Here is a 27,481-nt window from a genome sequence, read left to right as displayed (position 1 = left end):
GTAGGAGACACTGCCAATGCTTGGCTCATGTCCCCTCTGTGCTCACTGCCCATTCCCCCGCCCCCCAAACACACACTGCTGGCTTCTCTCTACGGGAACCTGTGACTCTGCCCGAGGCCTTTCTCCATGGAGCAGAGCAGAGAAGGCCCTGATGAGTGATAGTGTGACTGTCCCAACCATCCACCAGGAGGATGGGGTAGACTCCAACCCAAGACACAGACACTAACTCGGTCACCGAAAGAACATTATTTCCAAAATTAAGGCTACAGGTGTAGAAGCTCCCCCTTCGTGGACTCTGCCCACTCCCACCAAACACTAAGGTACCTTTTTGGACATAAACATCTTCTGTAGAACTACCCCTAAGCTTCCCCAGATCCTAGAGGCTGGATGGGCCTCCCCTTCACAGCTCAATATGTTCTTTTTGAGGTGACGTCCTGGCTGTGTCCTGGGCAAGGAGCTCGGTGAAGAACGCCACTTCCTCATCTTTCAGCTTCTGGGCAGCCTGGGTGGGGACCCCAATCTGCAGGTACCCTTCCTTCTGGTCATACATAGGCCAATGGGGTAGCCCCTCCCCGTTGGGGTTCCTGGGAACAGAAAAAACATCAAATAGAAAAGCCCCAACGCTACTGTGTGGTCCCAACAACTCCCAGAGATTTGCAGGGACACCCCCCCACACAAACCAGCTTCCTCTTTCCCAAAAGACTCAGACGCCTCCAGAGGCAGGGACCTCCCCATCTCCTGGGAAGCCTGTCCCTTTGAGAGTTCTCATATCACAGGTCTCAGGGCCAGGAGTTTGACTATCAGTGTCAGAAGCTACCCCTCCCAACAGATACGCCCTGCCCCTCCCCAGCCCTGCTCTGGCTGCTCACCCATTCCTAGCAAAGTTGGCCCAGAATTTCATCATCATCTTGCTGAGTTTGATCTCCTCTTCGGAGGCGCCATCTGGAGGGAGGAAGAGGAAAAGTCTTTGCTACTCCACATGTGGTCCTGAGCCAGCAGCAGCCACACCACTTGAGTGCTTCTTGGAAATTCAGAATCTGAGCCCCGACTCTGGACCCACAGAGGTGAAAGCTGTGTTTTAAGAGGACGCTGGGTCATCTGTGTGCACTGGAAGCTGGGGAGGTTCTGATGGAGGACTCAGCCCAGGGCTGCAGTCAACACATAGGCCTTGGTGTTCTCTGCCCACCCACCCACCCCACCCTCCCTCTTCAGAGTTGCAATGCCACGCCCAGGGGTTCCCCTACAGCCTCCCACCTCCCAGGATTGTCCTTCTGGGTGTGTTTTGGATCTCAGCCACCCACTCACATTTTCATTGGATCTGAAAAATAACAGAAGTGCAATGACCCTAAGAAGTCATCCAGTCTGGTGTGTCCCAAACAGGCCTGAGTGGGTCACACACAAGTTGGCCATCTCTGCTGATAGTTAGGATATTAAAGATATTTAGGAATATGATCTTTTAGAGAAAGATTGTCTCTAAAAGATCATATTCCTAAATATATTATATTTTTAAAAATATGAGCTTTAGATAGATAGATAGTTGGGTCGATATACAGAGGGATGTATGTTAGCCCTGATTCAAGGTTAACACCTTATAATTCTAGCCTTACTCTGACATTCTGATAGACCCTTGTGAGTGGGACCTGACTGGGGACATTCTAGCCCGTGAGCAGGCCCTGTCTTACTGATGCCCACTGTGCACGTCAGAGCAAGAGAGAGGGGGACCTTGTCGTTCAACATGTCACGGTGAATTCAGGAAATGAAGTCTCAGAGAAAAGAAGAAACCTGCCGAAGGCCACCAAACCGAGCCCTTACCCCAGACCCCCCTACCTCCAAGGGCCATCACCTTTTAAAAATGGAACCCCGAAGACTGAGAAGATTTCATCCCCGTGGTCCCCTATCACCGTCTTGGGTCTCGTGACTGCTGAGAAGCTTGGGCGATACCGAAACTCATACATGTAGGTGGGGGCGCCGGCATCTGAGAAGACATGATTGACGCACATTCATTGTACCCGTTCCACACCTGCATGGTGTCAAGGCTTCCGGGGGCCCTGAGCACCCAGGGAATGAGTGGCACGCCTGGGTCCTGAGCACAAAACAACAACAATATGAACAGCAGCTGCCCCCGTGAGTGCCAGCGGTGTGCTGGACAGTGTCCCGCACGTGAGGGATCCGCATCATGGAGAACTGAGATTCTGAAAAGGGTCCTGGCTTGCAGACTAGGTGAAGGAGGACCCTAGAAAAGGAAGGACCCAGAAGGAACACCTCCTCTCTAGGTGAGCTCACCCATTGCTGACCTCACTCCCCACCCACACAACCCTGGGTCAATGCCAGAAAGTCCCAGGGGAGACCCAACACACACAGGATGGACAAGAGCTGACCACAGACATGGACATTCTCCAGAACACCTGCCCCCACACCTGCCACTGCTCACCCCTTTGGGCCTTGCTGGTCCCAGACAACCCTCCTGATCCTATGCTTGGTTTCACTCCTCCCCCTGCTCCACTAGATTTGACCTTGGAAATCTTCCAAGAAACATCTCCAAGATTAGCCATCCAGCCCCACAGATGCCATCACTCCAGGTAAGGAGCGCCTGTGGCAGATGCTGTTGGTGTCTTGCCATATCCCTACTTCTGGGCATGCCAGCCCGGCTTCACCTCCAGCATCTGGAGCTCTTGGCCTGAGGTCTTCAGCCAGCAGAGACCACTCTGCCCCTAAGTACAGCAGGCCGGAGCCCTAGGAAAGGAGCCACCCCTTGGGAACAGCCTTTAACCAATGACTCATGCAGTTGAAGGCTAAGTACCCCAGCTCCCTTGTCACTCAGGATGACCCTGAGACACGTCTTCTGTTGGGACCCAGAGCACCAGCTCCAGGGCCCATGGGGCACAGGTGCTGGACCGTGCAGCAAGCCTGGCTCCCTCTCCTTCCCACGCCACTTCTCCACTCCTCTCCTGGTGTCCCTGGGATCACCTCCAAATAAACTAGCGGCATTTGGATCCTTTTCTCAGAGACCACTTCTGGCAGAAACCAAAACAGGACAGCGCCCCACCCCTGGCCACATGGAACCAGCCAAGGAGGCCCGTCTATGCTGAGGGGTGGGCAGGACAGACAGCGAAGTGGGTGGGGTTGGTGTCCCTTCCTGTCCAATCTCTGGGACTCACCTCTGTGGCCACGCGCCACAGTCACAGCTGGGACACCAAATACCACATCTCCCAGCAACTCCAAGAACTGGTCTTTCTTTTTGACAGGGTCGTCTGTCCCTCCTAAATACTTCTCAATGACCGCTGGGATCAGTGCCTCAGGGATGTTCTGAAATGGAACCAAGAGTGAAAGGGACTGCCATCCCGGTTGAGCGACATGGCTTCTCCCACCAGTGAGCACAGCTGTCAAACCCTGCCCCCCCCACCCCCCACCCTCCCGGCCAGTGTCTACAGTGATGCTCTCAAGTCCTGCAAACCCGCCCTCCCCCAGTGGGAATGTGTGAAAGGCCAAAAGTGGGAAGAAAACCCTCTGGCCCCAGTCTTCATTCTGCCATTTAATTGCTCAGTGACCTGGGGCAATCCCCTGCCCCTCCATGGATCTCAGCCCATCCCAGGGATTCCCTAGACACTTACAGTGTGGGTCCTCCACAAGAGTGACGATGCCGTCTTCTGGTCCAGCTTGCCTTCAGAGATCGGGAAACCCATCGTCTGTTAAAACACCGGGTTAGCAGCCGTGACTCATTTGGGAACTAACGGGAAGAACCAAACTGACCAAACAACCAAACCGGTGCAGGCTGGCAGACAGCTTGTAATGTCTTGACGGGCAAGGACTCTGATGAACTGGGCAAAACCAATGAATTAAAGGGACTTATATCCAGAAACTCAAGGAGAGTGAAGAAGATGAAGTAAATGTTAAAAGAAGCCGATTCTGGCCTCTGCAATATAATGCAAGCTAGTGTTGAAGAACAGAGCCCTGGGGACGACACAGACCTCACAGATACCCCACGCATCTAAGATGAACCAGGAAGCCCCCATCCTGTCATCATGGCTTTGGTCCTTCGGCATAACCTTTGAAACCGGGCTCAGGTTAGAGTGCACAACAGCTCTGCACACAACCATCCCATCCAAACCTCCGCTCTAAGAGCCTTGACCAAACTTTATCACTTCTCCCAGCAGCATAGGCTGGGTCCCTGGGTGACTGATCCCAGCCCCCTGAGAAGGCTCTGTGCTGCCAGGAGAAGGCACTGTTTGTTCCAGCCAAAGCCTGTCTCTGCCCTTAGAACTGTACATCTACCACCCAAGCTGTTGTTCAAGGACCTTGGAACTGTCCCTCCAAAATGCAGACATGCAGGGGACAACTCTGCTCTCTCTCCCGGTCCCTAACTTCAGTGGGCACCTCGCTTCAACTGACACCACTGCCTGCTGACATACACACAGGAGAGTTGTGCTTCTCCTCCAGAGAAGTGCCACTTTACAAATCCAGGGGGCCTGGTCTCATGGCCATCCCCCACCCCCTCTTCACAGCAGCCTTTACAGGGATCCAGCCTTGCGCTTCAGGGTTTGAGTGGAGTTCACACTGGATCTTACCCCTGCTGCAGTAATATAACTGAATCAAACCTGTTCCTACCACTTCCACTAGTATCCGACTTTACCTTTGACAGAAGGGAAAGCCCTTCCTAACGTTTAGAAGTCAGTTTTACCTCAAGAGGAAGGAAGCTCCTCTGACTCTTTCTAATTGGATGACGAAGAGCATGCCTGGGGGTTTATGGAGAAACTGGAAAGCATTGATCCCAAGGGGAGAGGCTGCAGGGGCCCAGGCCTTACTCCTGAGCTCCTCTCCTTCCCAGGCCTCAGTTTCTCCATATGCACAATAATTCTGTCAACTGGCACTGACCTTCCAAGGATCTTAGACTGGAGACAATCAGAGTTTGGGAGAGGGGGGGCCTAGGGCTTCACCCCGCAGCTGTCAGTTCGGCCATCCCAGGGAAGGTTTCCATGGAAATGTCAACTCGTGCAGAGGGAACAGCTGCCCTGGACCCAGAGTAGGGTTGGGGGGGTGGGAAAGGTCTGGAGAAGGAAGAGATCCTGCGACCAGAGATGGGAGGCTGGTGGGATGGGCGTGGAGGCGAGTCTCAGAGGCCCACACAGGCTCACCATTGGAAGAATCCAGCCGAACTCTTGCTGGTTGATTCCGACCATGTATGGAACGGAGTTGAGCTGCTTTTCAGCTAAAAGCTCCTCCGGCATCTTCGGCAGCAGCACTCCATCAACCACAGAACACATTATGAGCTGGCTCTGGGAAGAGGACATAACAGTGTCCATGCTGCCCTCCCCGCTCACACCCATTTCCTTCTCTCAGCTCGTCAGAGCACGGCCAGCACCACACACCTGTGTGCCTGTGGGCAGTGGCACAGAGCTCAGGGTCTAACAAAGCAGCTAAGTGTCTGACCCCAACGGGCAGAACTGGTCCCCAAGGGATTAGCAGTGGGCAGGTGATGAAGGAGATATCCCTCAAATTGAAATATGTAAATATATTATGTTAATATTTGTGTTTTATATAAAACTTTCAGCTTGAAGTTTATGTCTATCTATATGTATCTCTCTCATGACAGTCAATTCTCATTATTCACGGTGGTTACGCTCTGTAAAGTCACTGTGGACTCCGAGTTAGTGAACCCGGAGCCACGGCTCCCAAATCCCACTGTGTACACTCAAACCACCAGCAAACTCCATCCCCAGTTCCCAGTTTCCTTTTCTCCATAACGCTAGCCATCATCAGACACACTCCATATTTTATGTGTTTACTGTACTCTCTCCTCACTCCTAGAGGGCCGGGGGTTGTGTTTGCTTTCTTTGCCTGTGTCACTGGTCTATCCCTCCCCCATCTCCACCCACCCCCACTCCCCGCTCAAATCTCAGGCCCCAGCACATAGTACTCAGTGCTAATGGAATCTTTGCTGAATGACTGCATACATTTCATTCAATCCTCAAGACACCTTCTAGGGTAAGTGCAACTGTCCCCAGAGAGAAAGCAGAGGGGGTAGGACTGGCAGACGTTGCAGAGGTAAAGGCATGGGAGCCTGGTGGCCCTCTGGAAGGTGGGAGGAAAGGAGGAAGGGGAGGGGGAGGATGCTGTTGGAGTTTCCTGCGTGGCTGGGAGGAGTGTCCTCAGGACTGAGGCTCCTGGTTCCTTTCCTGGTGACCCTGCACACAGTGGCTAATCAGCCCTGCAGCCTCTCAGGAGATCTGGGCTCCTCCGTGCAGGCTCCTGAGCCCCTGATGCAGTTACTTCCCTCTCCCCGAGGTGGGAGTTTCTAGTGCAGCTTTCTCCCCCTGGGAGCAGTAAATAAAAAGAAGAAAAAATGTAGAGCCCAGCCAGCCTGGCTCAGGGATTGAGTGTTGACCTATGAACCAGGAGATCACGGTTCTATTCCTGGTCAGGGCACATGCCCGATTTGCAGGCTCAGTCCCCAGTGTGGGGTGTGCAGGAGGAAGCCAATCTATGATTCTCTCTCATCACTGATGCTTCTATCACTCTCTCCCTCTCCCTTCCTCTCTGAAATCAATAAAAACATGTATCTTTTTTAAAAACTACTACAGAAGGAAAGAAAGAAAGAAAGAAAGAAAGAAAGAAAGAAAGAAAGAAAGAAAGAAAGAAAGAAAGAAAGAAAGAAAGAAAGAAAGGGCCAGGGCTTCACCACCCAGACTGGGCTCAGAAGACACAGAGTTAGTGACTAAGAGCACTAGACCAGGAGTCATAGGAACAGGTTCTGGTCCGACCTCTGGTCCTCCTGGCTGTGTTACCAGGCAAGTCACTGCCCCTCTCTGGGCCTCAGCAATATAAACACAAGGAGTTACTATGCGTCCACAGGGAGAAGTCTTTCATTCATCTTCAACTGGAGCTTGAAGGTGTCAAGATTTGAAACATGTGTTCCAGAAACCAATGGTCCGGTCCTTACCTCTCGAGGGTCTCCATGTAAATCAAGACGCAAAAAATTCTGTGAAAACAAAGGCAAAGCATGTGGGTGAGAGGTTCCTGGGAGAAAGGCCAGTCTTGGTCAGCTGTCCAACAAAGGTATCAGATTCTCCCTCCCGGTGCCGCCCTGACTGGCCAAGAGGAACTGGGCAGGACATTGGCTCCCCTGGGCATGAGCTCAGGGTCTAGCTGTGGATGGGAGAGGGGAGCTCTGGCGAGAGTTTCTGTTGTGTGTGCCTGCCCTGCCCTCCATCCATTTCGCCTTCTTATTCCCCAGGCAACAATACCCTGGTTTTTCAAGGGGGCCTTCCTCATCCTCATTCCATGAGTCCAGACATCTATAGAAGACGTGGGTGCTTCATCTTCCTGACCACAGAGATTAGCTCATGGATTGGCACGGGGCCCATGTCAGGCCAATAGAGTTTACCACAAACTTTTGCTAGAATTATTGGGAAAGGGGGTTTCTAAGCAGATCGGATATATGTCTAGACTAGAGTGCTGTTGTTGCCTTGAACCTCCCCAGGGGACCAACCTGCCTGAGAGTAAACCAACGCTAAGAGGTAAAAGTTGAGGGGTAGAGACATATTCTAAATAATAGATGTGTGTCTGGGTCCAGCCATGCCTGAAGCCATCTACTCCTGAACTTTTCAGTCACCTGAAGGATGTGTGATAACACATTCCTTTTTCTGCTCAAGACACTTTGCAAAGAGTTTTCCAATCTTGTACCAGAAAGTCCTCACACATGTAACCTCACTGAAACTCACCCCACCCCTTGCTTCTCTCTGTATATGCTCACCACTATTGTGCTGGTTGTCACCCTACATGGTAGCTAACAGGCCTGACTAGTAGGTAGAAACTAACCAGTAGGGCCCCTTCATTATGGGCTGTAGTTCTACAGGCCAGGTGTTTATGGGGTGTGTGTGAGTGTGTGTGTGTGTGTGTGTGTGTGTGTGTGTGTGTGTGTGTGTGTTGGGAGAGTGTATAAACAGGGAGAGACTTCACATGATCCCAGAAAGTCTCAGAAGGGTAATATGGGATCTCTGAGTTTTCCCCAAGTGACCAGTCCTCCCCTTAGAACCTTACAAGCTGGGTCCTCTTGTGCCACGTGGAATAAATGTGTCTCTTTCCAGGCATCAGGAAACAGCTGTGTTTTAATTCCTTCAAAACACTGGTCACCTTTATTGAGTCTGAGAAACTGGAACCCACGCCCTAAGGCTGGCCTGGGTTCAACCCATGGACGCAGAGTGGAGTTCCGCGTGAGAGGCCTGCCCTGGGGGCCCAGAAATGTCTCTGGAAGCCCATAGGGTCCAAAAACCAGTGCAGGGACTCAGGTTACTTTTGGGCTCACACTCACCCCCTCTTCGAAAAAAAGGGAAGAGTTCCCATTGGCCCTAGATGCTGTATTCTCTGGGTGTCTGTCCCTGTAATGACCAATGCCATAGCCCCCCTTCAGTCCTCAAATGTCACCTTCTCTGTGAGTTATCCCTACTGATTATAATGAATGATTCTCTTTGCTGTACTCCCGCCACATTGGCGGATGGATGGATGGATGGATGGATGGATGGATGGATGGACGGATGAATGGATGGAGTGATGGATGAATGGATAAATGGATGGATTTGGTCAATACATGGAATATGGGTGCACTGGATGGTTGAGTGGATGAAAGGGTGGTAACTAATATATACATGATAAATGGATTATTGATTTTAGAGGAATGAATGGTGAATAAAGATATATGGTGGCTGGATGATACATGAGTGATTGGTTATAGATAAAAGAAAGTTATGGATAGATTGTTATTAGGATGAGAAAAGGACACTGATGAATTGGATATATTTGTGGAGGGATAGACAGATAATAAGATGATGAATGGATGGATGGTTAGCCTAGGATAAAATCTAGAACCTTGGGCCACCACTGGGTTATAACTGATCATTTCTAGATTAACCAAGAAACATTTTGACAACCTTTCTGAAATCTTTGTTCTTGATATCCCCCTTCCCCAAATTCAGGATGGTATTACCTCTAGGAATAATAGTGTCTAATTTCTTTAAAAAAAAATCTCTGAAAACAAGAATGGCACCATAGTACATTTTGACCGAGCTGGAGGATTATTGATCATTATGTTAGTTTTTGAATTTGCTAACATTTCAAGTATTTCATAATAAAAGAGAAGAAAAGAAATTCCCTATTTAGGTTGAGGGGTGCCATTACTCCAGAGAGGACAGACCCTGTCCCAGGCAGTGTTTCTGGGACAAGGGGGCAGCTGAGATGATAAAGCCTGGGGCCAAGTTCCGAGGGCTGGAAGGGGGGGGGGTCCTTTGTGGGAGGAGAAGGGAGGCACCTACCATCTTCAGCGAAGTCTCCAGGAGCTCCTCCTCCGACTTCTGGCGCAGGCAGTGCACCATGACCGCCGAGGTGGTGGTTTGACAGCCGGCAAAGGTAGCGATTTGCTGCAGAAATCACAGGGGACAGCAGCATTCAAGAGCCGAGTCCCTCCTGTCAACCAGTCGATGTTCCATCCCAACCTTAATTTCTAAAGGCAGTGGGAGAGGAGGGGGAGCGTGGGGGGGGCGGGGGATGGGGGTTGCAGACATTTCTCTGGACCAGCAGGTCTGGGCCCTGGGCCTCAGTCATGCCAATTCCGCCCCATCTGTGCCAGTTTCCTTCTCTCTCTTAAAATGGGCCAAAGGCTCTCAAAGCCGGATGTCTGCAGAAGGGCAGCTTGGAGTGGGCTTTAGGGCATGGCGTCCAGAATCCCACTGTCTGGTTTCAAATCTCGGCTCATCCTCTTACTAGCCTTTGGCCTCTATCTAGCGAATCGTGCACAGTGCAGCCAGAGGGGAAGTTTACACAGAGAGAAGAAAGCAGGCTCTTCCATGGCGGGCCGTGGAGAGCGTACATTAAGGGGAGCTTGGGGGAAGGTGCTATGAAGAATAAAAAGTCTTAAATTCCCTTTGTTGGCCAATTTCTAGTTCCTGTGTGACAGCAGAATCTGCCCCATCTCTGCCACCTGTTTCCTCTCAATAAATCCCCCCTTTCCTGACTTAAGCCTGGCCAAGCGGACTTCTGTTGTTTACAACCAAAGAGTTCTGGAAAACCTTCTCAAAATTCTCGCTGTCTTCTTTTCCTCCCCTCCTCTCTACCAGCCAGCCCCTTTCAGCCTAGTGGCTGTCCCAATGAACCAGGAAACCACTCTCACAGCCCAACTAAAACGCTCCCACCCCCGACTGCCGTGAGCGCTCATCAGCAGAGCCTACCTCCCCCTGTTGCACTCCCTTCCTTGGATCCCTAACAGTCTCCAGATAAAGACAAAGTTCTTCTTGGGGTCCCAGGCAGCAGGGCCCTGCCAATGTCCCCAACCTCTGGTCACTCCGGTTCCCTCTGCTCTTTCTGCTCTGGCCTCATCAGTCTCTCTCTCTCTCTCTCTCTCTCTCTCTTTCTCTCTCTCTGACACTTCCTCCTGCCACAGGACATTTGCACATGTCACTCCTGCTTCCTAGGACATTTATTTCTCACCAAGCAGGTTATGCTCATCCCAGGGATCGCACATTAGTGATCACTTTCTTCAGGGAGCCTTTCCCCCTACACCCTGGACTAAGGGCTCCTTCTGAACTCTGTCATAATGTTAAGTACCTCTCCTTCCTGCACCTGCCATGGCTGACATTGTATAACTGTGTGATTATGTAGTCGTTAATCGTCTCCTTCATTAAAAGGAAGCCACACAAGACTGCTAAGGGTCTGGCTGTATCAAAATTATTTGTAGCCCGACTAGCATGGCTCAGTGGCTCAGCGTTGACTTATGAACCAGGAGGTCACCCTTTGATTCCCAGTCAGGGCACATGACTGGGCTGTGGGTTCGATCCCCAGTGTGGGGCCAGCAGAAGGTAGCCGATCAATGATTCTCTCTCGTCATTAATGTTTCCATCTCTTTCTCTCTATCTCTCTCTCTCTCTTCATCTCTGATATCAATAAAAAATATATATATTTTAAAAAATTATTTGTTGAGGGAACAAATGAATTGACAAATAAATTCTCCAGGAACCCAGCCTAGTCACAAGGCCCGTCGGGGAGAAATCACTCCAGGCCCATATGTGGCCAGGGGCAGGGTTCCCAGAACTCAGGCCCTCTGAGAGACGAGACGTGGTGACAGTCCACTCCCCACGCTCGGCCCGGCAGCCCACTGTGAACACTGGGGAGTGTGGTCCGTGGACAGTGACAGTGCTAGCAGGCTAGTCAGGAGCCTGAGTCCCCGCTCTGCCCTGATTCCTGCTGACCTCGGTGAGGGGCCTCTGCTCTCTGGCCCAGTTTGCTCAGAAGTAAAACTGGGAGGGAGGGTGAGGTGTCTCCTTGCTCCTCCACTCAGTCATTCTTCTGGGATGATCTGGGCGCGCTAGCTGAATCCAATGGCAATGCAGGCCCCCGAGGACTCCAGGGGAGCAGAGCAAAGGGGGTAAGGGCTGCCCAGCATGAGACCTACCTGAGCTGTGGCCTTGACATCTTTCTTGACCAGGCCAGAGGTGAGGGACACACCACTCTCAGAGATGGCCCGGTGGAAGAGATTCTTGGCCAGGGGAGATAACACCTGGGAGGGGAGTGGAGACAAGAGAGTTGAGGCTCACGGGTAGGGGTCTTCAAGAGCTTCCCTAGCTCCATCCAGGCCCATTCCCCTGGGCTCAGTGGACATAACAGGGGCCCCGCCTGGCCTGTTCCCCAGGCTGACCCTGAGGCCCTATTTCTGTAAGAAAACCTCAGCTGGTAAGAGCCAAGGGCACAGAGCAAGGAACACAATAGGAAGTGTGTGGCAAGTGCCGACTGTAACCATCAAAAGATCTGAAAGACAGTTTGGCAATTCCTGGTAACACTTTCAAGACAGAGTTCTGAGTCTACATTTCCATTCCTAAGAACTCACCCTCAGGAAAGTGATCCTGGAGGCACACGATGACGTCTAGGGGTGCCCGTGCTGCTCATAATGGGAAACCTGGGCAGGGACCCCAGGTTCCAATATGATGGGCATTGAGTAAATAAGCTACTTTTTCATTCTTACCATGGAATACTATAAAAATAAAATTATGGGAGAGCACTTTATGGTTAGGAAAATATTTATGTTAGATTGTAATGTTAAGGGCTTTTATTTTTTTAAATTAAATCTTTATTGTTCAGATTATTACAGTTGTTCCTCTTTTTCCCCCCATAGCTCCCCTCCACCCGTTACCCACCCCACCCTCTGCCCTTACCCCTCCTCCACACTGTCCTCATCCATAGGTGTATGATTTTTGTCCAGTCTCTTCCTACATCCCCCACACCCCTTTCCCCCCTGAGAATTGTCAGTCCACTCCCTTTCTATGCTCCTGATTCTATTATATTCACCAGTTTATTCTGTTCATCAGATTTTTTATTCACTTGATTTTTAGATTCACTTGTTGATAGATATTTATTGTTCATAATTTTTATCTTTACCTTTTTCTTCGTCTTTTCTTCTTAAAGAATACCTTTCAGCATTTCATATAATACTGGTTTGGTGGTGATGAAGTCCTTTAGCTTTTCCTTATCTGTGAAGCTCTTTATCTGACCTTCAATTCTGAATGATAGCTTTGCTGGGTAAAGTAATCTTGGTTGTAGGTTCTTGCTATTCATCACTTTGAATATTTCTTGCTACTCCCTTCTGGCCTGTATAGTTTCTTTTGAGAAATCAGCTGACAATCTTATGGGTACTCCCTTGTAGGTAACTGTTTTTCTCTTGCTGCTTTTAAGATTCTCTCTTTGTCTTTTGCTCTTGGCATTTTAATTATGATGTGTCTTGGTGTGGTTCTCTTTGGATTCCTTTTGTTTGGGGTTCTCTGCGCTTCCTGGACTTGTAAGTCTATTTCTTTCACCAGGTAGGGGAAGTTTTCTGTCATTATTTCTTCAAATAGGTTTTCAATATCTTGCTCTCTCTCTTCTTCTGGCACCCCTATAATTCGGATGTTGGTTCGCTTGAAGTTGTCCCAGAGGCTCCTTACACTATCTTCATATTTTTGGATTTTTTTTTCTTTTTGCTTTTCTGGTTGGGTGTTTTTCACTTGTTCGTATTTCAAATCTTTGACTTGATTCTTGCGATCCTCTAGTCTGCTGTTGGATCTCTGTATAATATTCTTTATTTCAGTCAGTGTATGCTTAATTTCTAGTTGGTCCTTTTTCATATCCTAGAGGGTCTCACTAGATTTATTAAGGGTCTCACCAAATTTATTGGCGGTTTCTAGAAAATTCTTGAAAAACCTTAGAACCGTGGTTTTGAACTGTATATCCAGTAGTTTGCTTTCCTCCATTTCTGTCATTTGTGACCTGTTTCTTTGTATCCACATTTTGGCTGCTTCCCTGTGTTGATAGGGTGGCTTTCTGTGCTAGGTGTCCTATAGGGCCCAATAGCTCATCCTCCCCAATTACCTGAGGTAGACACTCTTGGTGCACCCCTTTGTGGGCTGTGTGCACAGTCTTGTTGTAGTTAAGCCTTGATTGTAGTTGGTATCATTGGAAGGAATTGACCTCCAGGACAATTGGCAGTGAGAATCAGCTGTGTCTATGGTGGGAGAACTTCTGTGCTGGAGACACCCTTATGGGGCAGGACTTGCTTCAGTGGGGCTTTGGTGCTCACTGAGTCTGCCCCCTGAGTGTGCACTTATGGATCTGAGGAACTGTAATTGGATGGTCCCACTCTGACCACTGGGTACACTGGCACTTGGATCTCTAAGGAGGTGCTAATTTAGCCTCTGCCTGAGGCTACCCAGCAGGAGCGATGGAGAGATCTGCAGATTCCTCTTCTTTGTTTGGGATTTGGAGGTGCCCAGATGAGGCCCAGCTGTGAAGCAATGCAAGCTGCTGTGGGGTCTTGGGCCTTCTCTTGGAAGTTCTGGGTCTGTCTGACCCAGCTGCAGTTTGTTCGGTAATTTTAGATTGCAAAGGGCCAGGTCATTCATATGCAAAAGCCTCTGCCCACAGCTTGGGTGGGGCGGGGTCTCAGGGAATCAACAGGGCGGAGAAAACAGTTATGGCTGATCCTCAGTCCTGCACTAAGAGGCCCCGGGTCTCAGTGTCCCTCAGTAATCACTGGAAGCACCTCTGAGAGAAAGCCGCCCTTGAGTTCTGCCTGCTGCCAGACAATCCAGTTTCTCCCCATATGAGTCTGGGTACCCAGAGACTAGCCCGGAACTGGAGTTCAGAGTGGGAGCGTGTGTCTACCTCCCAATGGAAAAGACAACCGCGTCCTCAGTTGCTAGCCCTTTCTGCGTGCGCCTCCGTACCTCTGCACTTTCTTCCGCACCTCCTCTGAGTCTCACTGTGCTTTTCTCTTTCCTTCTAGTTGTAGAATTTCCACTCAGCCAGCCTTCCTGTGGTTCTGGATGATGTCCGCTTTTTCTTTTAGTTGTAATTTTGAAGTGGTTCTGCGAGGCAGCAATTTCAGGTGTTTACCTATGCCGCCATCTTGGTTTCTCCTAAAGACTTTTTTTTTTAATTTAAAATTTCATAGATAAATGATAGACAGATAGATAGATAGATGAAAGGGTGAGTCATCAAAAAAAAATACTAGAGCCCTGACCGATTTGGCTCAATGGATAGAGCGTCGGCATGCAGACTGAAGGGTCCCAGGTTCGATTCCGGTCAAGGGCATATACCTTGGTTGCAGGCACGACCCCAGTGGGGGGTGTGCAGGAGGCAGCTGATCAATATTTGTCTCTCATTGATGTTTCTAGCTCTCTATCCCTCTCCCTTCCTCTCTGTAAAAAATCAATAAAATATATTTTAAAAAATTTAAAAAAATACTAGAGAAATAAGTGTCAACATGTCCATGGTGACTATCCCTGGGTAATAACATTGTAGGTGACCTCTTTTCTTCTTTGGGCCTATCTGTACTTCTCTTTCTCCACTTCACAAAATGTAAAAGCTTCCTCTGAGTATTTGACTATGAAAGCAAACGTGTTTTAAAATATGGTAGCAGCACAGACACTCTGCTCAGCTGTGAGGCAGCTGGAGGGGTTCTGGCAGGTCCCAGCGCCTTTTCATCTGGTTCTCCATCTTTGATTCTCTCCATGTCCTCTCCGGCCCCATCTCCCACACCAGGCTCCCAGGTGTGTCTGTGTTCCCTGTCCCATCCCCACCCTTATGCTACCCTCCCCTCCCCTCCCTCTCTCACTTGCTTCCCCCAGTCCAGCTCCCTCCCTTGTTCACAGAGACTGCTGTCCTCCTTCGTGGGCGTGGACAAACCACAAGACCCCTGTTCTTAGTGAGTGCTCATGGCCTCCTGACATGTGGATCTGGCTTTAGGCCACACAGAGACACTCGGCCCAACTCTCACAGCTGCCTCCTCTTCTTCATAATTTATACCCACCCTGCTCCCCAGGAGAAGCGAGGAGAGTCCTCATGGAGAAGGGATTAGGAACTCAACCAAGCCAGGAGGAATGTTGCAGGCCGGGGCTGGAGATGATTATGGCCCCAGGATGCTAGCGGAGCCCTGAGCTCCCAGGGGAGAGTGGGGCCATTAGCTTTCCACTATCTGCTCTGTGCAGAGTAGGGCCAGCCTTGAACCCAGGTCTTGTTAATAATGGTAAGCAGGTCTCCCAGGGAGCCCATCTGTACCCACATCGGGGCCAGGAAACTTACAAGAACAGAGACACTTGCACCTCCTGCAGACTCTCCGAAGATGGTCACAGAGCCTGGGTCACCTCCGAAGTTGGCAATGTTGTCCTGGACCCAGCGCAGCGCAGCCAGCTGGTCTAAGTGACCCCAGTTGCCCCGGCTGTGTTCATCCCCTGTGCTGTGGGTAAGAGAACAGTGTGGGGCAGCGGTGGGGGGGGGGTCGGGTTAGAGTCATCATGGCAGGATTCCCAGGACCATAGCTTGGGCTGGAGGCTCTAGGTGAGCCCTCCACAGCCCAGACTCACAGGTGTAGCATTGTTTGTTTAGCTCTCCATTCATTCACCTGGCATGTACTTACTGAGTATCTGCTATGTGCCAAACACTGTTCTAAGAGCCTGAAGCAAAATAGGCAAAATCTCTAACTACACGGAGCTCACACTACAGATCATCAACAAATAAACAGGTACATATAAGAATATAATATGCTCTCAGGGTAAATAAAACAGGGTTAGGGAAAAGGCAGGGGTGGGGCAGTGGGATCTTATTTCTGATCAGATGTCTAGGGAAGGCCTCTCGGAGGCAGCCGCATCTGAGTAGAGATCTGAATGAATGAGCACCAGAACCTTGCCAATATCCAAAGAAAGGAATTCCAGGTGACAGAGATAGCATGTGCAAAGGCCCCAGGGTCCATGAACAAAAGTGTGAATGCAGAACATGCAGCCAAGAGAAGGAAGTTCTTCAAAGAGGTGTGAAAGGCCATGTGTGGATGCTGCCAAGGTTGGGCTCAAAGCTTTTGGGTCATTGGAAACCTCCAGCAGAAAAGTCCAGTGGTGTGGTCTGAGTAGAAAACTGACTGGTGTGTGGACAGGAGAGACTGGAAGGAGAGAAGGCATAGAGAGCTGATGGAGCAGTTTTAATGTAACAGGGAGCAGAGAAATGGGCCACGGGGTGTGTGTGTGAAAGAGATGAAGAGTCTCAATGAAGGCGTTGCATGCTGGGACATGACTCCCCTAATACCCTCCTCCAGCCCTACAGGTCTTTTCAGTGAGTGTCCACCCCACCTCCTGTCCATCAGCCATTGCAGGGTCCAAGGTCCTGGGGCCGGTGCATTGAGAAAACCAGAAACTCTGCTCTAAGGAACCCTGGCTCCTGGCTCCACGGGGACTCCATGGAAAAGACTCCAGCCTTGGCTCATGCACGTGCCAACAGTGGAAGCAAACAGGGCGAGTGACCCTGACATTCCTCCTGGGAGGGTTGGCCTTTGGAATCAGATGCTCTGACACCTCCCAGCTCCAGACACACGTTCCATCACCCAGAAGCATTCACCAAGCTCCCGCCCAAGTCTGCCCTTCCCTCCTTTCCCATGAGAGGTAAGGTGTTGAACCTGCCGCTCTAACTGCTGTGCTGCTGTCATTCCAGAGGTGTGCCGTGTGCTGTGGCAGCACAGGTAAAAAGGAGGTGAGCATTTCAGAGGCGGGAACATTTGAGTTGGGCCTTATGGGATGCATAGGAGTGGGTCAAGTAGAACAGGCATTCCAGGCAGAGGGAACAGCGCATGCAAAAGCTCAGAAGCAGATGGACGAGTGTGGTTGGGAAATGAGACGGTGTGTGGAGCCCAATTATGAAGGGATTTGGACACCTTCCTGGGGAACTGACATGACATGACCAGAGCTGGGTCCTGCCACCCTCACTTCAGGGGCCCATGTGCTGTGCAGAGTCCAATATCTTACCTGAAGAATCCCCAGATGCCCAGGCGGTACTGAATGATCACCACCACCACCTTTTCATGGGCAGAGAGGGCCAACCCATCATAGGTTGATGCCCCGCCCACCACCAGACCTCCTCCGTGGATCCACACCATCACCTGGACAGGGAGGAATCAACCACACAGGTCACAGATAGGAAGTAGAGCTGGGAAGGACCTCCAAGGGTTGTCTGGTTAATCGGGACTCAAGGAGGCTGTTCTCTGAAGCTCATCAGACCCCAGCAAAGGTGAGGCAGGCAATTGCTCTCCTCCTCACTCCCCCAGCTGGGGCCAGGCCACCCCCCACCCATGCACCTGGCTGCCCCTGCCTGTCTCTCCAGCCCCAGTGCTGCCTGCTCCAAGGCTCTTCATGCTGAGAACTGCATCATGGGAACGGCCAAGGCCAATGGGGTCATCTTCCCCCAAACACTCCCATCATCCTCATGCAGGGCCCCTAACCCCCTCAGCACACTCTGCCTGGGAAGCCCTTGGATTTCAGCGTCATTAGTCACCTCTGTGCGGTGAATTAAAGTCCTCTCGTGTGTGTGAATGACTATCTCAAGAAGCACCTATGCCCCCAGTGGTATCTCTTCCTCACATCCCTCCCTCTGCACCCCAGGGACTGCCCCCAGCTTACCCACCCCCTCACATCCCTCCCTCTGCACCCCAGGGACTGCCCCCAGCAGACCCACCCCCACCTTCTGGCTGCCCATCTCTGGGCCTCTGCATATTGAGGAAATGTTGCCTCACTGGGACATCGCCCCAGCCAAAGACAATGAGGAAGGGAAATTAGATCAAGAACATCTCAGATATTGAGGCAAAGACAAAGGACACGGCTTCTTGGACTCCCCCGGACTCTGCCTCCACACCTCTGTGCCACCCTGGGACACTGGTCAGAGCAGCATCTTTGTGGCTGACAAACACCACCCATTGTCTCGATTTTTCAGAGAACACTTGCCCTGGTCCTGCCAACCCGACTGGGTGGCCTCGCCTTCCCTGATTCTCTGTCTATAAAGGGAGGTTGGGGTGTTGCCATCTCGGTGAGGTTCCTTCAAGCTCTAACTTGACTGGAAAGCATGCCTTAGCTTCTCTGGCAATCAGATTCCTAACCTTGCAACTATCAGTAGTCACACTTGTCCCTCTGTTCGCATGAGAGAACGTGGAAAGAACTGACGATAGGTTACAGATGTACAGCGAAGTCCCCTGGAGGCACCATGACTATCTCTGGGGGAAACTGAGGGATGGAAAACGTGTGTTTCCTGGGGTCACATGGCCTGGCCAGGGAGAGCAAAGGAAGCCCGGGGCCCCCGAAATAGCCGTGGCTGGGATACTCCCCCCACCACGCTGCCTTCCTCCTCCCGAGTCCACACCACGAGATCACTCCGACGTGGAACGCACACCTTACCGGCAGCCTGCTCTTCCTCCTCAAGTCGGCGGGAGTGTAGATGTTTAGGTAAAGGCAGTCTTCGGAGAACTTGAGAGGAATGTTCTCCTTTCTGAAGGAAAAGAGCTCCGAGAGCATCTGGGCTGACAGGGCATCTTGGGAGCACCTGGGGTGTGGAGGGGCAGAGAAATATACTCAGGTTCAGCCGAAGCTGCATACAGAGCCGTGGCCTGGGAGCTCTGTGCCTGTGCAAAGCTGCTCTTACCAGAGATAAGACGTTGAGTGGGTAGGAAGCCATGAGCGGGGGCCCTGGGCCTCACTAAAGCCTTCCAGGATCATGTATAGCGAGAAGGCCTGGCTCCTCTCCTTGTCCTGGCAATTTCGGATGCACCAGATCAAGGACAGGAGGCTGCCTAGCTACTGCCCACCTGGGCCATGGTCGTCCTGCTCACCCTGGACACAGCCTGGCTCTGTGCTGGGCTCCCGTAGAGGGTGCAGTGGGGCCGTGCGCCTCCACCAGGTAACCCATTGGTCGAGTCCTCAGGAGACTCCCATTCACTCAAATGGCAGCAGACGTGTGGGGCCTGTGACAGCTCAGGGGTCTAATATTTGCAGGGTGACATCAGGAGAACTGCTTCCGCCCTGGTTTCCGAGGTGACCCTGAGTGAATCCCTTCCCTGCTCTGGGCCCCCATCTGCCAGGTCTGAGTGAGGGGAGTGGTTTCTGGAAGTCTTGCACCCCTGATGTGCTAAGAGTCTATCACATACCCATCCGTCCCAGGCAAGTGCTGTTGCTTGCCCTAATAACAGACTGTGAGCAGCCGGCACAGATGACAACTGGCAAGTCCTCCCAGTGAGTCAGGCATTCACTACTCCTTGTGACCAGGTAACTAGACACACCTGGGAACTAAGAACTTGCCAGGTCTACACCCCAAAGCACTCCCACCCACACACCTCCTGGCTCACCCCACTCTCCAAATATAGCAAAGTCCAAGTCAGGAGAATAAATAGAGTCAGTACCCCTGATTCCCCATCAGCTGCTTAACTAAAAAAAATTTTTTTTCCAAAGTACAGTGGGACCTTGACTTACGAGTGTCCCGACTAAGAAGTTTTTCAAGATAACGAGCCATCTCTCAGCCGATTTTTTGCTTTGAGTTCCGAGATAAAATTCAGGTTAGGAACCAGCTTCAGATACCCCACCACTAGATGGCGCAGCGAATGTCACAATGAACGCTACATCATCAGCGAACGTCACAGTGAACACCACATCAGCCTGATTTGACATACGAGTAATTTGAGTTACGAGATCCGTCACAGAACGAATTAAACTCATAAGTCAAGGTCCCACTGTACTTATCCTATTCTAACATATTACATAACTAGAGGCCTGGTGTACAAAAATTTGTGCACTCTGGGAGGTCCCTCAGCCGGGCCTGTGCCCTCTCACAGTCTGGGACCCCTCAGGGGATGTCCACCTGCTGGCTTAGGCCCGGGGAGTGGGCCTAAGCTGGCTATCAGACATTCCTCTGGCAGCCTGGGAGCCCTCAAGAGATGTCCACTTGCCAGTGGGAAGCAGGCCTAAGCTGCAGTGGGACATCCTTAGCACTGCTGAGGAGGTGGAAGAGGCTCCCACCACCACTGCTGTACTGGCAGTCGTTAGCCTGGCTTGTGGCTGAGCAGAGCTCCGCCTGTAGGAGCACACTGACCACCAGGGGGCTGTTCCTGCATTGAGCGTCTGCCCCCTGGTGATTAGTGTGTGTCATTGTGACCTGTCATTCCCAGTCGTACTGCAGTTAGGGTCAATTTGTATATTACCCTTTTATTATATAGGATAGAGGCCTGGTGCACAGGTGGGGGCCAGCTGGTTTGCCCTGAAGGGTGTCCCGGATGACTGTGGGGGTCCCACTGGGGTGCCTGGCCAGCCTGGGTGAGGGGGGGATGGCTATTTTCAGGCTGGGCCCACCCCCCGGGGACCCAAGTTCCAAGCCTCTCCTTTTTTTCCTTTTTTTTCTGGGGTTTATTTATCTTCTATAATTGAAACTTTGTAGCCTAGAGCAGAGCCCAAGGCCAGCAAGGCAGGTGGGAAGCTTGACTTCCTCCATCGCTGGGGGCAACCCAAGGCTCCTGCTCGCTCCAGCTCTGTGGCCACCGCCATCTTAGTTGGGTTAATTTGCATAGTAACACCTGATTGACTTATGGGCATGGCTTGTGGGTGTGGCTAGAGCATAGCAGAGGGACAGTTAATTTGCATGTTTCTCTTTTATTATATAGGAGGTATGTATTAATTTGCATATTGTTTATTATCTATCTCTCCCAGCTGGAACACAAGCTCCATGAAGGTAGGAATATCTGTTTCCTTCGCTAATGGAGCCCAGGAACCTAGAACATGCCTGGCACACAGTAGGTGCTCAATAAATACTTGTTGGATAAAAGTTTCTAGCATGCCATGGGAGTTCTGGAATTTGTAGTTGTTGTTTAAAAATATAATTTTATTGATTTCAGAGAGGAGAAAAGAGGGAAAGAGAGAGATAGAAACATGAAAGATGAGAGAGAATCATTGATCAGCTGCCTCCTGCACACCCCTTACTGGGGATTGAGCCCACAACCCAGGAATATATCCTGAACGGAAATAAAACTGTGACTTCCTGGTTCATAGGTTGACGCTCAACCACTGAGCCAGCCAGGCTGGGCTGGAATGGTTTTAAGGATCTACCGTATCTTAAGGATCCAGAACAATGGAGAAGGCACTCAAAGGTGTGCCTTGGCACTTGCCCGCATCCCTTTGAGGCAAACGTTCCACTAAAAGATGCCAACACTTACATAGGAGGGTAGGAGGTGGCGTTCTTCACGAAGGTCCATGGCTCTGCAGGCTGTGGAGGAGCAAACCTCAGGGGTCCGAGCGGCGGCTTGGCAAAGGGGACTCCCAGGAAAACGGCCACGGGCTGTGCAAAGCCTTCTAGGCTGACATACTCCCCCAGGACCTGGCCCTGCACGGTGTCCACCACAGGGGGCAAAGGTGGGTGCCCTGTGGGCGTGGAGAGGAAATGAGGACACGCCCGCGGTTAGAGGTTGGAACTGGACTCCAGGTGGGTCTTGCCACAGGTGACCCTGAAAGAGTCCCCTCAACTCCTAGGCCTCCATTTCTTCTTACGTCAAAAAGAGAGGAGGTGAACCGGCCTTCCTAACTCATAGGGTCCTAAGGAGCCCGTGGGAATTGGAGGAATCACAGCATCAAGTACAACATCAATGCCAGGAGAGCTGCTGGGCGCGGACAGGACATATGGTTTCCATGCTTAGGAGCCTCTGGAAACCATTTTCCATTGAGGTGCTGGTGCTGAGCTGCAGGAGGAAAGGGGGAGCAACAGGCAGCCCCTCTTCTTAGCAGCCTGGACCTTGCAGGGGGAATGAGCCACATACACACTGGACCCTACTGCTGGGAAGGAAGAAGGAAGGGGTGGGTGTCATGAGAGAGGTATCCGTTAGGAGTTACAGGAGCAGAAGAGGGAGCAAGGCCTTCTGATTGGAGGCCTCATGGAGGCAGTGCTCTTGGTGCTAGGACTTGTGGAAAAGACTGAACAAGGGGAGATGGAATGGGGCGGGGTGGTGTGGGGGTGGGGGAGAGACACCACAAGGCAAGACCTGCCCGAAGAAGAGAGAATGACTCATTGGGCCAGAGCGATCTAAGGGGAGTGGAAAATTATCCTGGAATGAGAAGCTTCATGTCTGCCAGGGCCTCGGGTGCCAGGCTAGGGGTCTGGGCTTTACACAGTGGGTCCATGAGCAGAGCAGCCATGAATATTCTGGAGAACGAGAGAGCAGCACGGTCTGCATGACAAAGTTCTGGTGGCTCTGAGCAGGGACACCGAGCGGGGAGAGAGTCCGTCCTCACTGGGCTGAATTCACCTCCTGCAGCCTCCGTATCAGCCCTGGTTCTACCTGCCATGGACCATCCTGAACTCACAGCCAGGATGGGCCCTTCCTCCAATCTCCTCTTGCCCATCCCCACAGCTCCAGTGCGTTCAAACATTCCCCTTTGGAAATGGTTCCTAGCCTCTCAGCTTCCAATGGCTCCCCTGCAGGTCTGACAAAAGGCCAACATCTCCCTCAAAGAGTGTGGCCAGAACAACAGCAACAAGAACAAAAAGAGTAAATCAAATCCGGACTTAGAAAACTCCCCAGTGACACTGGAGACACTGTTATGCAAAGGCATGTTACACACCGCACCCACCTCTCTGGTCATGAATAGCCAATCCCGTATTAGTGGGCCGTTTAGGATGTTCTCCTTGGTTGTGGTGGCTAATGATTACAATGGGCATCGAGACGGACTTCCTTGGAAGCGTGAGCCTCACGCTATCAGGGAGTGGTGTCACTGCAGGTGATGGTTTTTCTACATGTTTTCCAAGTTTTCTGCACTGAGCATAGATTCCATTGTATAATTAGCAGGATTTTTATGAATAAATACAGTGATGTCTATAAGGAATGTTGCAGAAGGGCGTGGCCCCTGATCCGATGTGGGGGACACAGAAGGGAAAGAAGATGAAAGAGCTGCTCCGACCCCGAGTTCCGTTTCAGACAGGTGCAGGGGAGAAGTCAATGAAATACTGGGTGAGAAGACACCACAGGAAGTGAGCCCTTCAAGACTGGAGGAGGCCAGGTGAGCGGCCGAGTAGAATCATCTCCCTGAAGGTGATGATGTGTGTGACGTCACTGAGGAGGCCGGTGGGAGAGAGAAGAGAAAACGCTGCAGAGAACGCACAGGGGAAGCTTTGGCTGAGCAGAGTGGCGGGAGGCGGGCACCGTGGTGGGGGCAGGGTGGAGGTGAGAGCATGGAGGCCACGGGAGAAAGCTGCCATGCGTGCCAAGTGCTTCAAAGAGGGGAAGGAGGGTGACGTCTGAGAAGAAACCAGACTTGATAAGAGCCTGGCCTTTAGGAAGTCAATGATAACCTTCAAGAGACATGAAGCGCCCAGTAGCCCAATTGGACAGGGTGAAAAAGAGGGTGGTTGGGTTGAGAGACCTACACAGTAATGGTAACAGTGGCAGTTCCCACGTATGTTATAGGTCATGTTTACATGTTGGGCATTTCCTGTGTATCAGATGGGCATCCTGGTGCATTGAATCTTCCCCAGAGCCTTGCCTGGTAGGCAGTAATCTGCCCATTTTACAGATGAGAAACCACAGAGGAAATGGAGGCAGCCAAGAATGGGCTTTCTAAAGAGGGAAACGGATAGCCTTGCCAGGAGGTGGCAGCAGTGAGGAAATGCTCCACTTCTAACTTGGCTCCTTTCCTACACTGCCCTGACACTCAGTCCCTGGCCTCTCTGAGTGCATGACACCAGAAAGAAATTAAGTCCAGATGGGGCCTGGGCTGTCAGGGTACCGATGGCCATGCACTGTGGGTCCAGGAGCCAGACATAGTATAACAATGCAGAAAGTTTATTTTCTTTAATCTGGCCTTTATTTTTTTAAAAATATATTTAAATATATTTTTATTGATTTCAGAGAGGAAGGAAGAGAAAAACATCAATGATGAGAGGGAATCACTTATCAGCTGCCTCCCGCACACCCCTCACTGGGGATCAAGCCCGCAACCTGGGCATGTGCCCTTGACTGGGATCGAACCCGGATCCTTCAGTCCACAGGACACTCTATCCACTGAGCCAAACTGGCTAGGGCTGGCTTTACTTTTTTTCTTTTGATTCTAACTGGCCTTACCCAGCACCCTGACTCATTCAACTTCCCTCTCCCTTGCTTGATCATGTAGCCCAAGCATATCAAACTCGTGACTGGTGGCTTGTGAGTTGGACATGCTTGATGTAGGCCTCAGGAGTACTGGTCAGCATCCAGCAGTCTGAGGAACAAGGTCCTGATTCAATTGACTACTGATTCAATTTATTTAATCCTCACTTGACAAACAAGTTTAGAGAAAGGAAGGGAGGGAGTGAGGGAGGAAAGAAGGGAATCATCAATGTGAGAAACATCAATCGGTTGCCTCCTATCACGCCCTGTCCCGGGGATTGAACCCACAACCCAGGTATGTGCCATGACTGGGTATCAAACCTGCAACCTTTCAGTGCACAGGACGATACTCAAGCAACTGAGGCGCCCCTGTGGGGCTCAATGGACTATTTAGACAGAGTTTTTAATCAAATGGAACGCAATATCTTGGCCTCAGTTGTGTTTTAGCCCCAGACCCAGGAGAGCGAAACAATCCCATAGAACAAACCCTCACCATGTCTTTTATTTTCTGTTCTGGTACATTGACTGACATCCCAGGTATGGCTGACTCTGGAGGGACTGCCCCTGCCCCCTTAGAGTGAACCAATTCCTAGAGATAGTCATCAAATTGCCCTTCTAGCATGCCAGAGTCTGTACCCCTGCCCCCCTCCCTCAACAACTTATTTCTCAGGCTACCACGCCCCAGCCACTATCTTCCTGCCCTAATCACTCTAGGGCCATATCCCTGCCAACCTGCCAACTGCCACTGAAATTGGCTATTTGCATAGCTTGCCCTGACTTGCAACCACCACCAAGACTCTTGCCACACTTCCTTCCTCCTCTGTTTCCTGACCTACCCACTGCTTCGCAATCATGGTGGTGGGCCCACTCTGCCTCTTGGAAACTGGGAGTAACAACCTATTTTCTCAATGAAGTGGCTCCTGATCTGCTGGCCCTCCAGCAGTTTCTATAAAAACAGGACACTTTAAAACAAACCCTTTATTTAAGGATTCTTCCGTGGCACTTCCTCAAACCCCAAAGAATCAACCCATTTCATCCTCAGGAGAACCCCCCCCCCCCCCAGGGAGGTGTACCATCATCACACATTTTATAGAAGGAGGCGCCCTGACTAAGGACACACAGGCCCTCAGAGTCACCCTCTGAGTCGATGTTAATATGCTGCTAAGCCGCTCTCCACGATTTGTCCACATCTGGACCAATAAACAGGGGAAATAAAGGAGCTCCTGCAGGTCCTCATCCACAGGAGTGAGGTGAGCGGTGGTCCGTCTCCACGGCTCCTCACCCCTGGGTGTGCTGCAGACTCGGGGATGGCACTCCCATCACGCTGTTTTGGAACCACACCCATCACAGGTTTGCCCAGTACGCAGCTCCCCCACCTCACACCAGACACGGATTTCCAAATGTGCCCCCCTACACACGCTATTTGCATTTCAGAAAGACTCACCCCAAGCAGTGCAAGCGGCCAGGGAGCCCAGGACCAGAGCCAAGAACCACATCATGGGAGGACAGCAGCTCCTGGGCCACTGGTCTCTGTGCAAGTGCCTCTGCCTCCAGGGACTGTGACCTCCGCCCCTCAGCTCCCTGTCAGCAGCTCCTGCCCCACAGCCACCGCCCTATTCTCTAATCAGGAAGCAACACAAAAGCTCCTGGTCTCAGAAGCTGCTCTGGGCACAGCCAGGGCCTCTAGGCCACGCCCACCAAGAGTTGACTGTCTTTCCCCTAAACAGCCTGGACACAGCTCTCAGGTTACCTGATTGTCAAACAACCTGTTACATAAGAGCTTCTCATTGGACACTTCAACCTTAACAGGCAGTGAGCTTCCCAAGGCAGCGGACCAGGGGAGGCGGTGCTCTGGGTGTACTCAGAACAAGGATAGAAACTTTGTTAGCAACTCTAGCCCCATAGAAGCTCAACTGGGGAATTTAGGACAAATCTCTTAGCTTCCCATGTGGTGTGTGTGTGTGAGGGATGGGGCAGGGCGGGGAGGTGGTCGTCAGTCCCCAGAGGCAACTGCTTCTGTAAAGATTTCCCTGGCCCTAGCTGGTTTGGCTCAGTGGATAGAGCGTCAGCCTGCAGCCTGAAGGGTCCCGGGTTCGAATTTGGTCAAGGGCACATACTCAGGTACCTCTGTTCGGCTCGGAGGCAGAGGTCAACCAATCGGTGTGTTTCTCTCACATCAATATTTCTCTCTGTCTCTCCCTCTCTCTTTCACTCTCTTTAAATATCAATAGAAAAATATCCTTAGGTGAGGGTTAAAAAAATTAAAAAGAAAAAAAGGATTGCCCTAGGGTGGGGTTCCTATCTTTATCTAGGGGGAAAAAAACACGGGTCATGAAGCACACCCAGATAAAGAGCACCCATATCTCTACCCACATGGGACAATCTGGGTTGTCCTCTAAGCAGAGGCTATTTCTAATCACCACACCACACACACACACACACACACACACACACACACACGCACGGGCCTTTGCAATCTGGGAACACCGCCTGGCTGCTAGCCTCTGAAGACTGTAGGGTGTTGTATCAGCATCTTCAGAGCACCAGGGTGAATTATTCTTCTGGTCCCACTGTTCAGTCACACCAGGGACACCAACCCGTTCTGCAGGGGCAGCCACCTCCAGACCTCGCCCCGTTCCCACCTGGCTCAGAGTCATCTGCAGAAGGGATGGGTGAGGCCGGAGTCTGAAGCCAGACCTCAGCGTGGCTCGCATGCATAAGCCCCCTGCCTCACGTGAACGAGATGCAGTGTTTCTTGTGTCAGTGGGAGGTGGCTGGGAACATAGCTTTACCTTGGGGAACTCCCTCAGGTTTCCCGTGTGGAAATGGGTTATCTGGAGAGTAAAATCCTAGGAATTGGCCTTAAGTCCTAAGCAGCTGGACAAGTCTTAGGAGAAAAGACACCCCCAGGGGCTCCAAATGAGCCCCACAAACCCTCTATCTCCATCAATTTACTCAACAGATATATGGCGAGCATGCACGCAAGCAAGCAATGGACAAGTGTGAGCCCATGAGCTACTGTGCCCTTCACTTGGCTTTGCCCTT

At 51.2% G+C, this 27,481-nt stretch overlaps 1 protein-coding gene across 1 annotated transcript; it reads right to left on the bottom strand.

Annotated features, from left to right (window-relative positions):
• Nucleotides 1–227: 227 nt before the first annotated feature.
• LOC102418428 (liver carboxylesterase 1) lies at nucleotides 228–26,039 on the bottom strand. The gene is made up of 14 exons (XM_014447389.2): nucleotides 25,881–26,039; nucleotides 21,518–21,722; nucleotides 18,720–18,864; nucleotides 17,301–17,434; nucleotides 15,595–15,748; nucleotides 11,438–11,542; nucleotides 9,306–9,410; nucleotides 6,938–6,976; nucleotides 5,133–5,273; nucleotides 3,612–3,686; nucleotides 3,159–3,306; nucleotides 1,844–1,975; nucleotides 870–942; nucleotides 228–584 (listed from the first exon to the last, which is right to left on the bottom strand). The coding sequence occupies exons 1-14, from the start codon at nucleotides 25,933–25,935 to the stop codon at nucleotides 401–403; spliced, it is 1,695 nt and encodes a 564-aa protein (XP_014302875.1). The 5' UTR covers nucleotides 25,936–26,039; the 3' UTR covers nucleotides 228–400.
• Nucleotides 26,040–27,481: the final 1,442 nt, after the last annotated feature.

Source organism: Myotis lucifugus, unplaced genomic scaffold (genome assembly GCF_000147115.1).
Source record: "Myotis lucifugus unplaced genomic scaffold, Myoluc2.0 scaffold_649, whole genome shotgun sequence".
Taxonomy (NCBI): domain Eukaryota; kingdom Metazoa; phylum Chordata; class Mammalia; order Chiroptera; family Vespertilionidae; genus Myotis; species Myotis lucifugus.
Note: the sequence above shows the minus strand (reverse complement) of the source record. Positions and strands in the feature narration are given on the sequence as shown.

Excerpts from the sequence above, each read along its gene's own strand:
- LOC102418428 (XM_014447389.2), bottom strand. The coding sequence starts at position 25,935 with ATGATGTGGTTCTTGGCTCTGGTCCTGGGCTCCCTGGCCGCTTGCACT. Across the intron at positions 18,865-21,517 it reads GCCACCTCCTACCCTCCTAT|GTGCTCCCAAGATGCCCTGT; the intron begins GTAAGTGTTGGC and ends TCCACACCCCAG. Across the intron at positions 6,977-9,305 it reads TGGAGACTTCGCTGAAGATG|AATTTTTTGCGTCTTGATTT; the intron begins GTAGGTGCCTCC and ends TTGTTTTCACAG.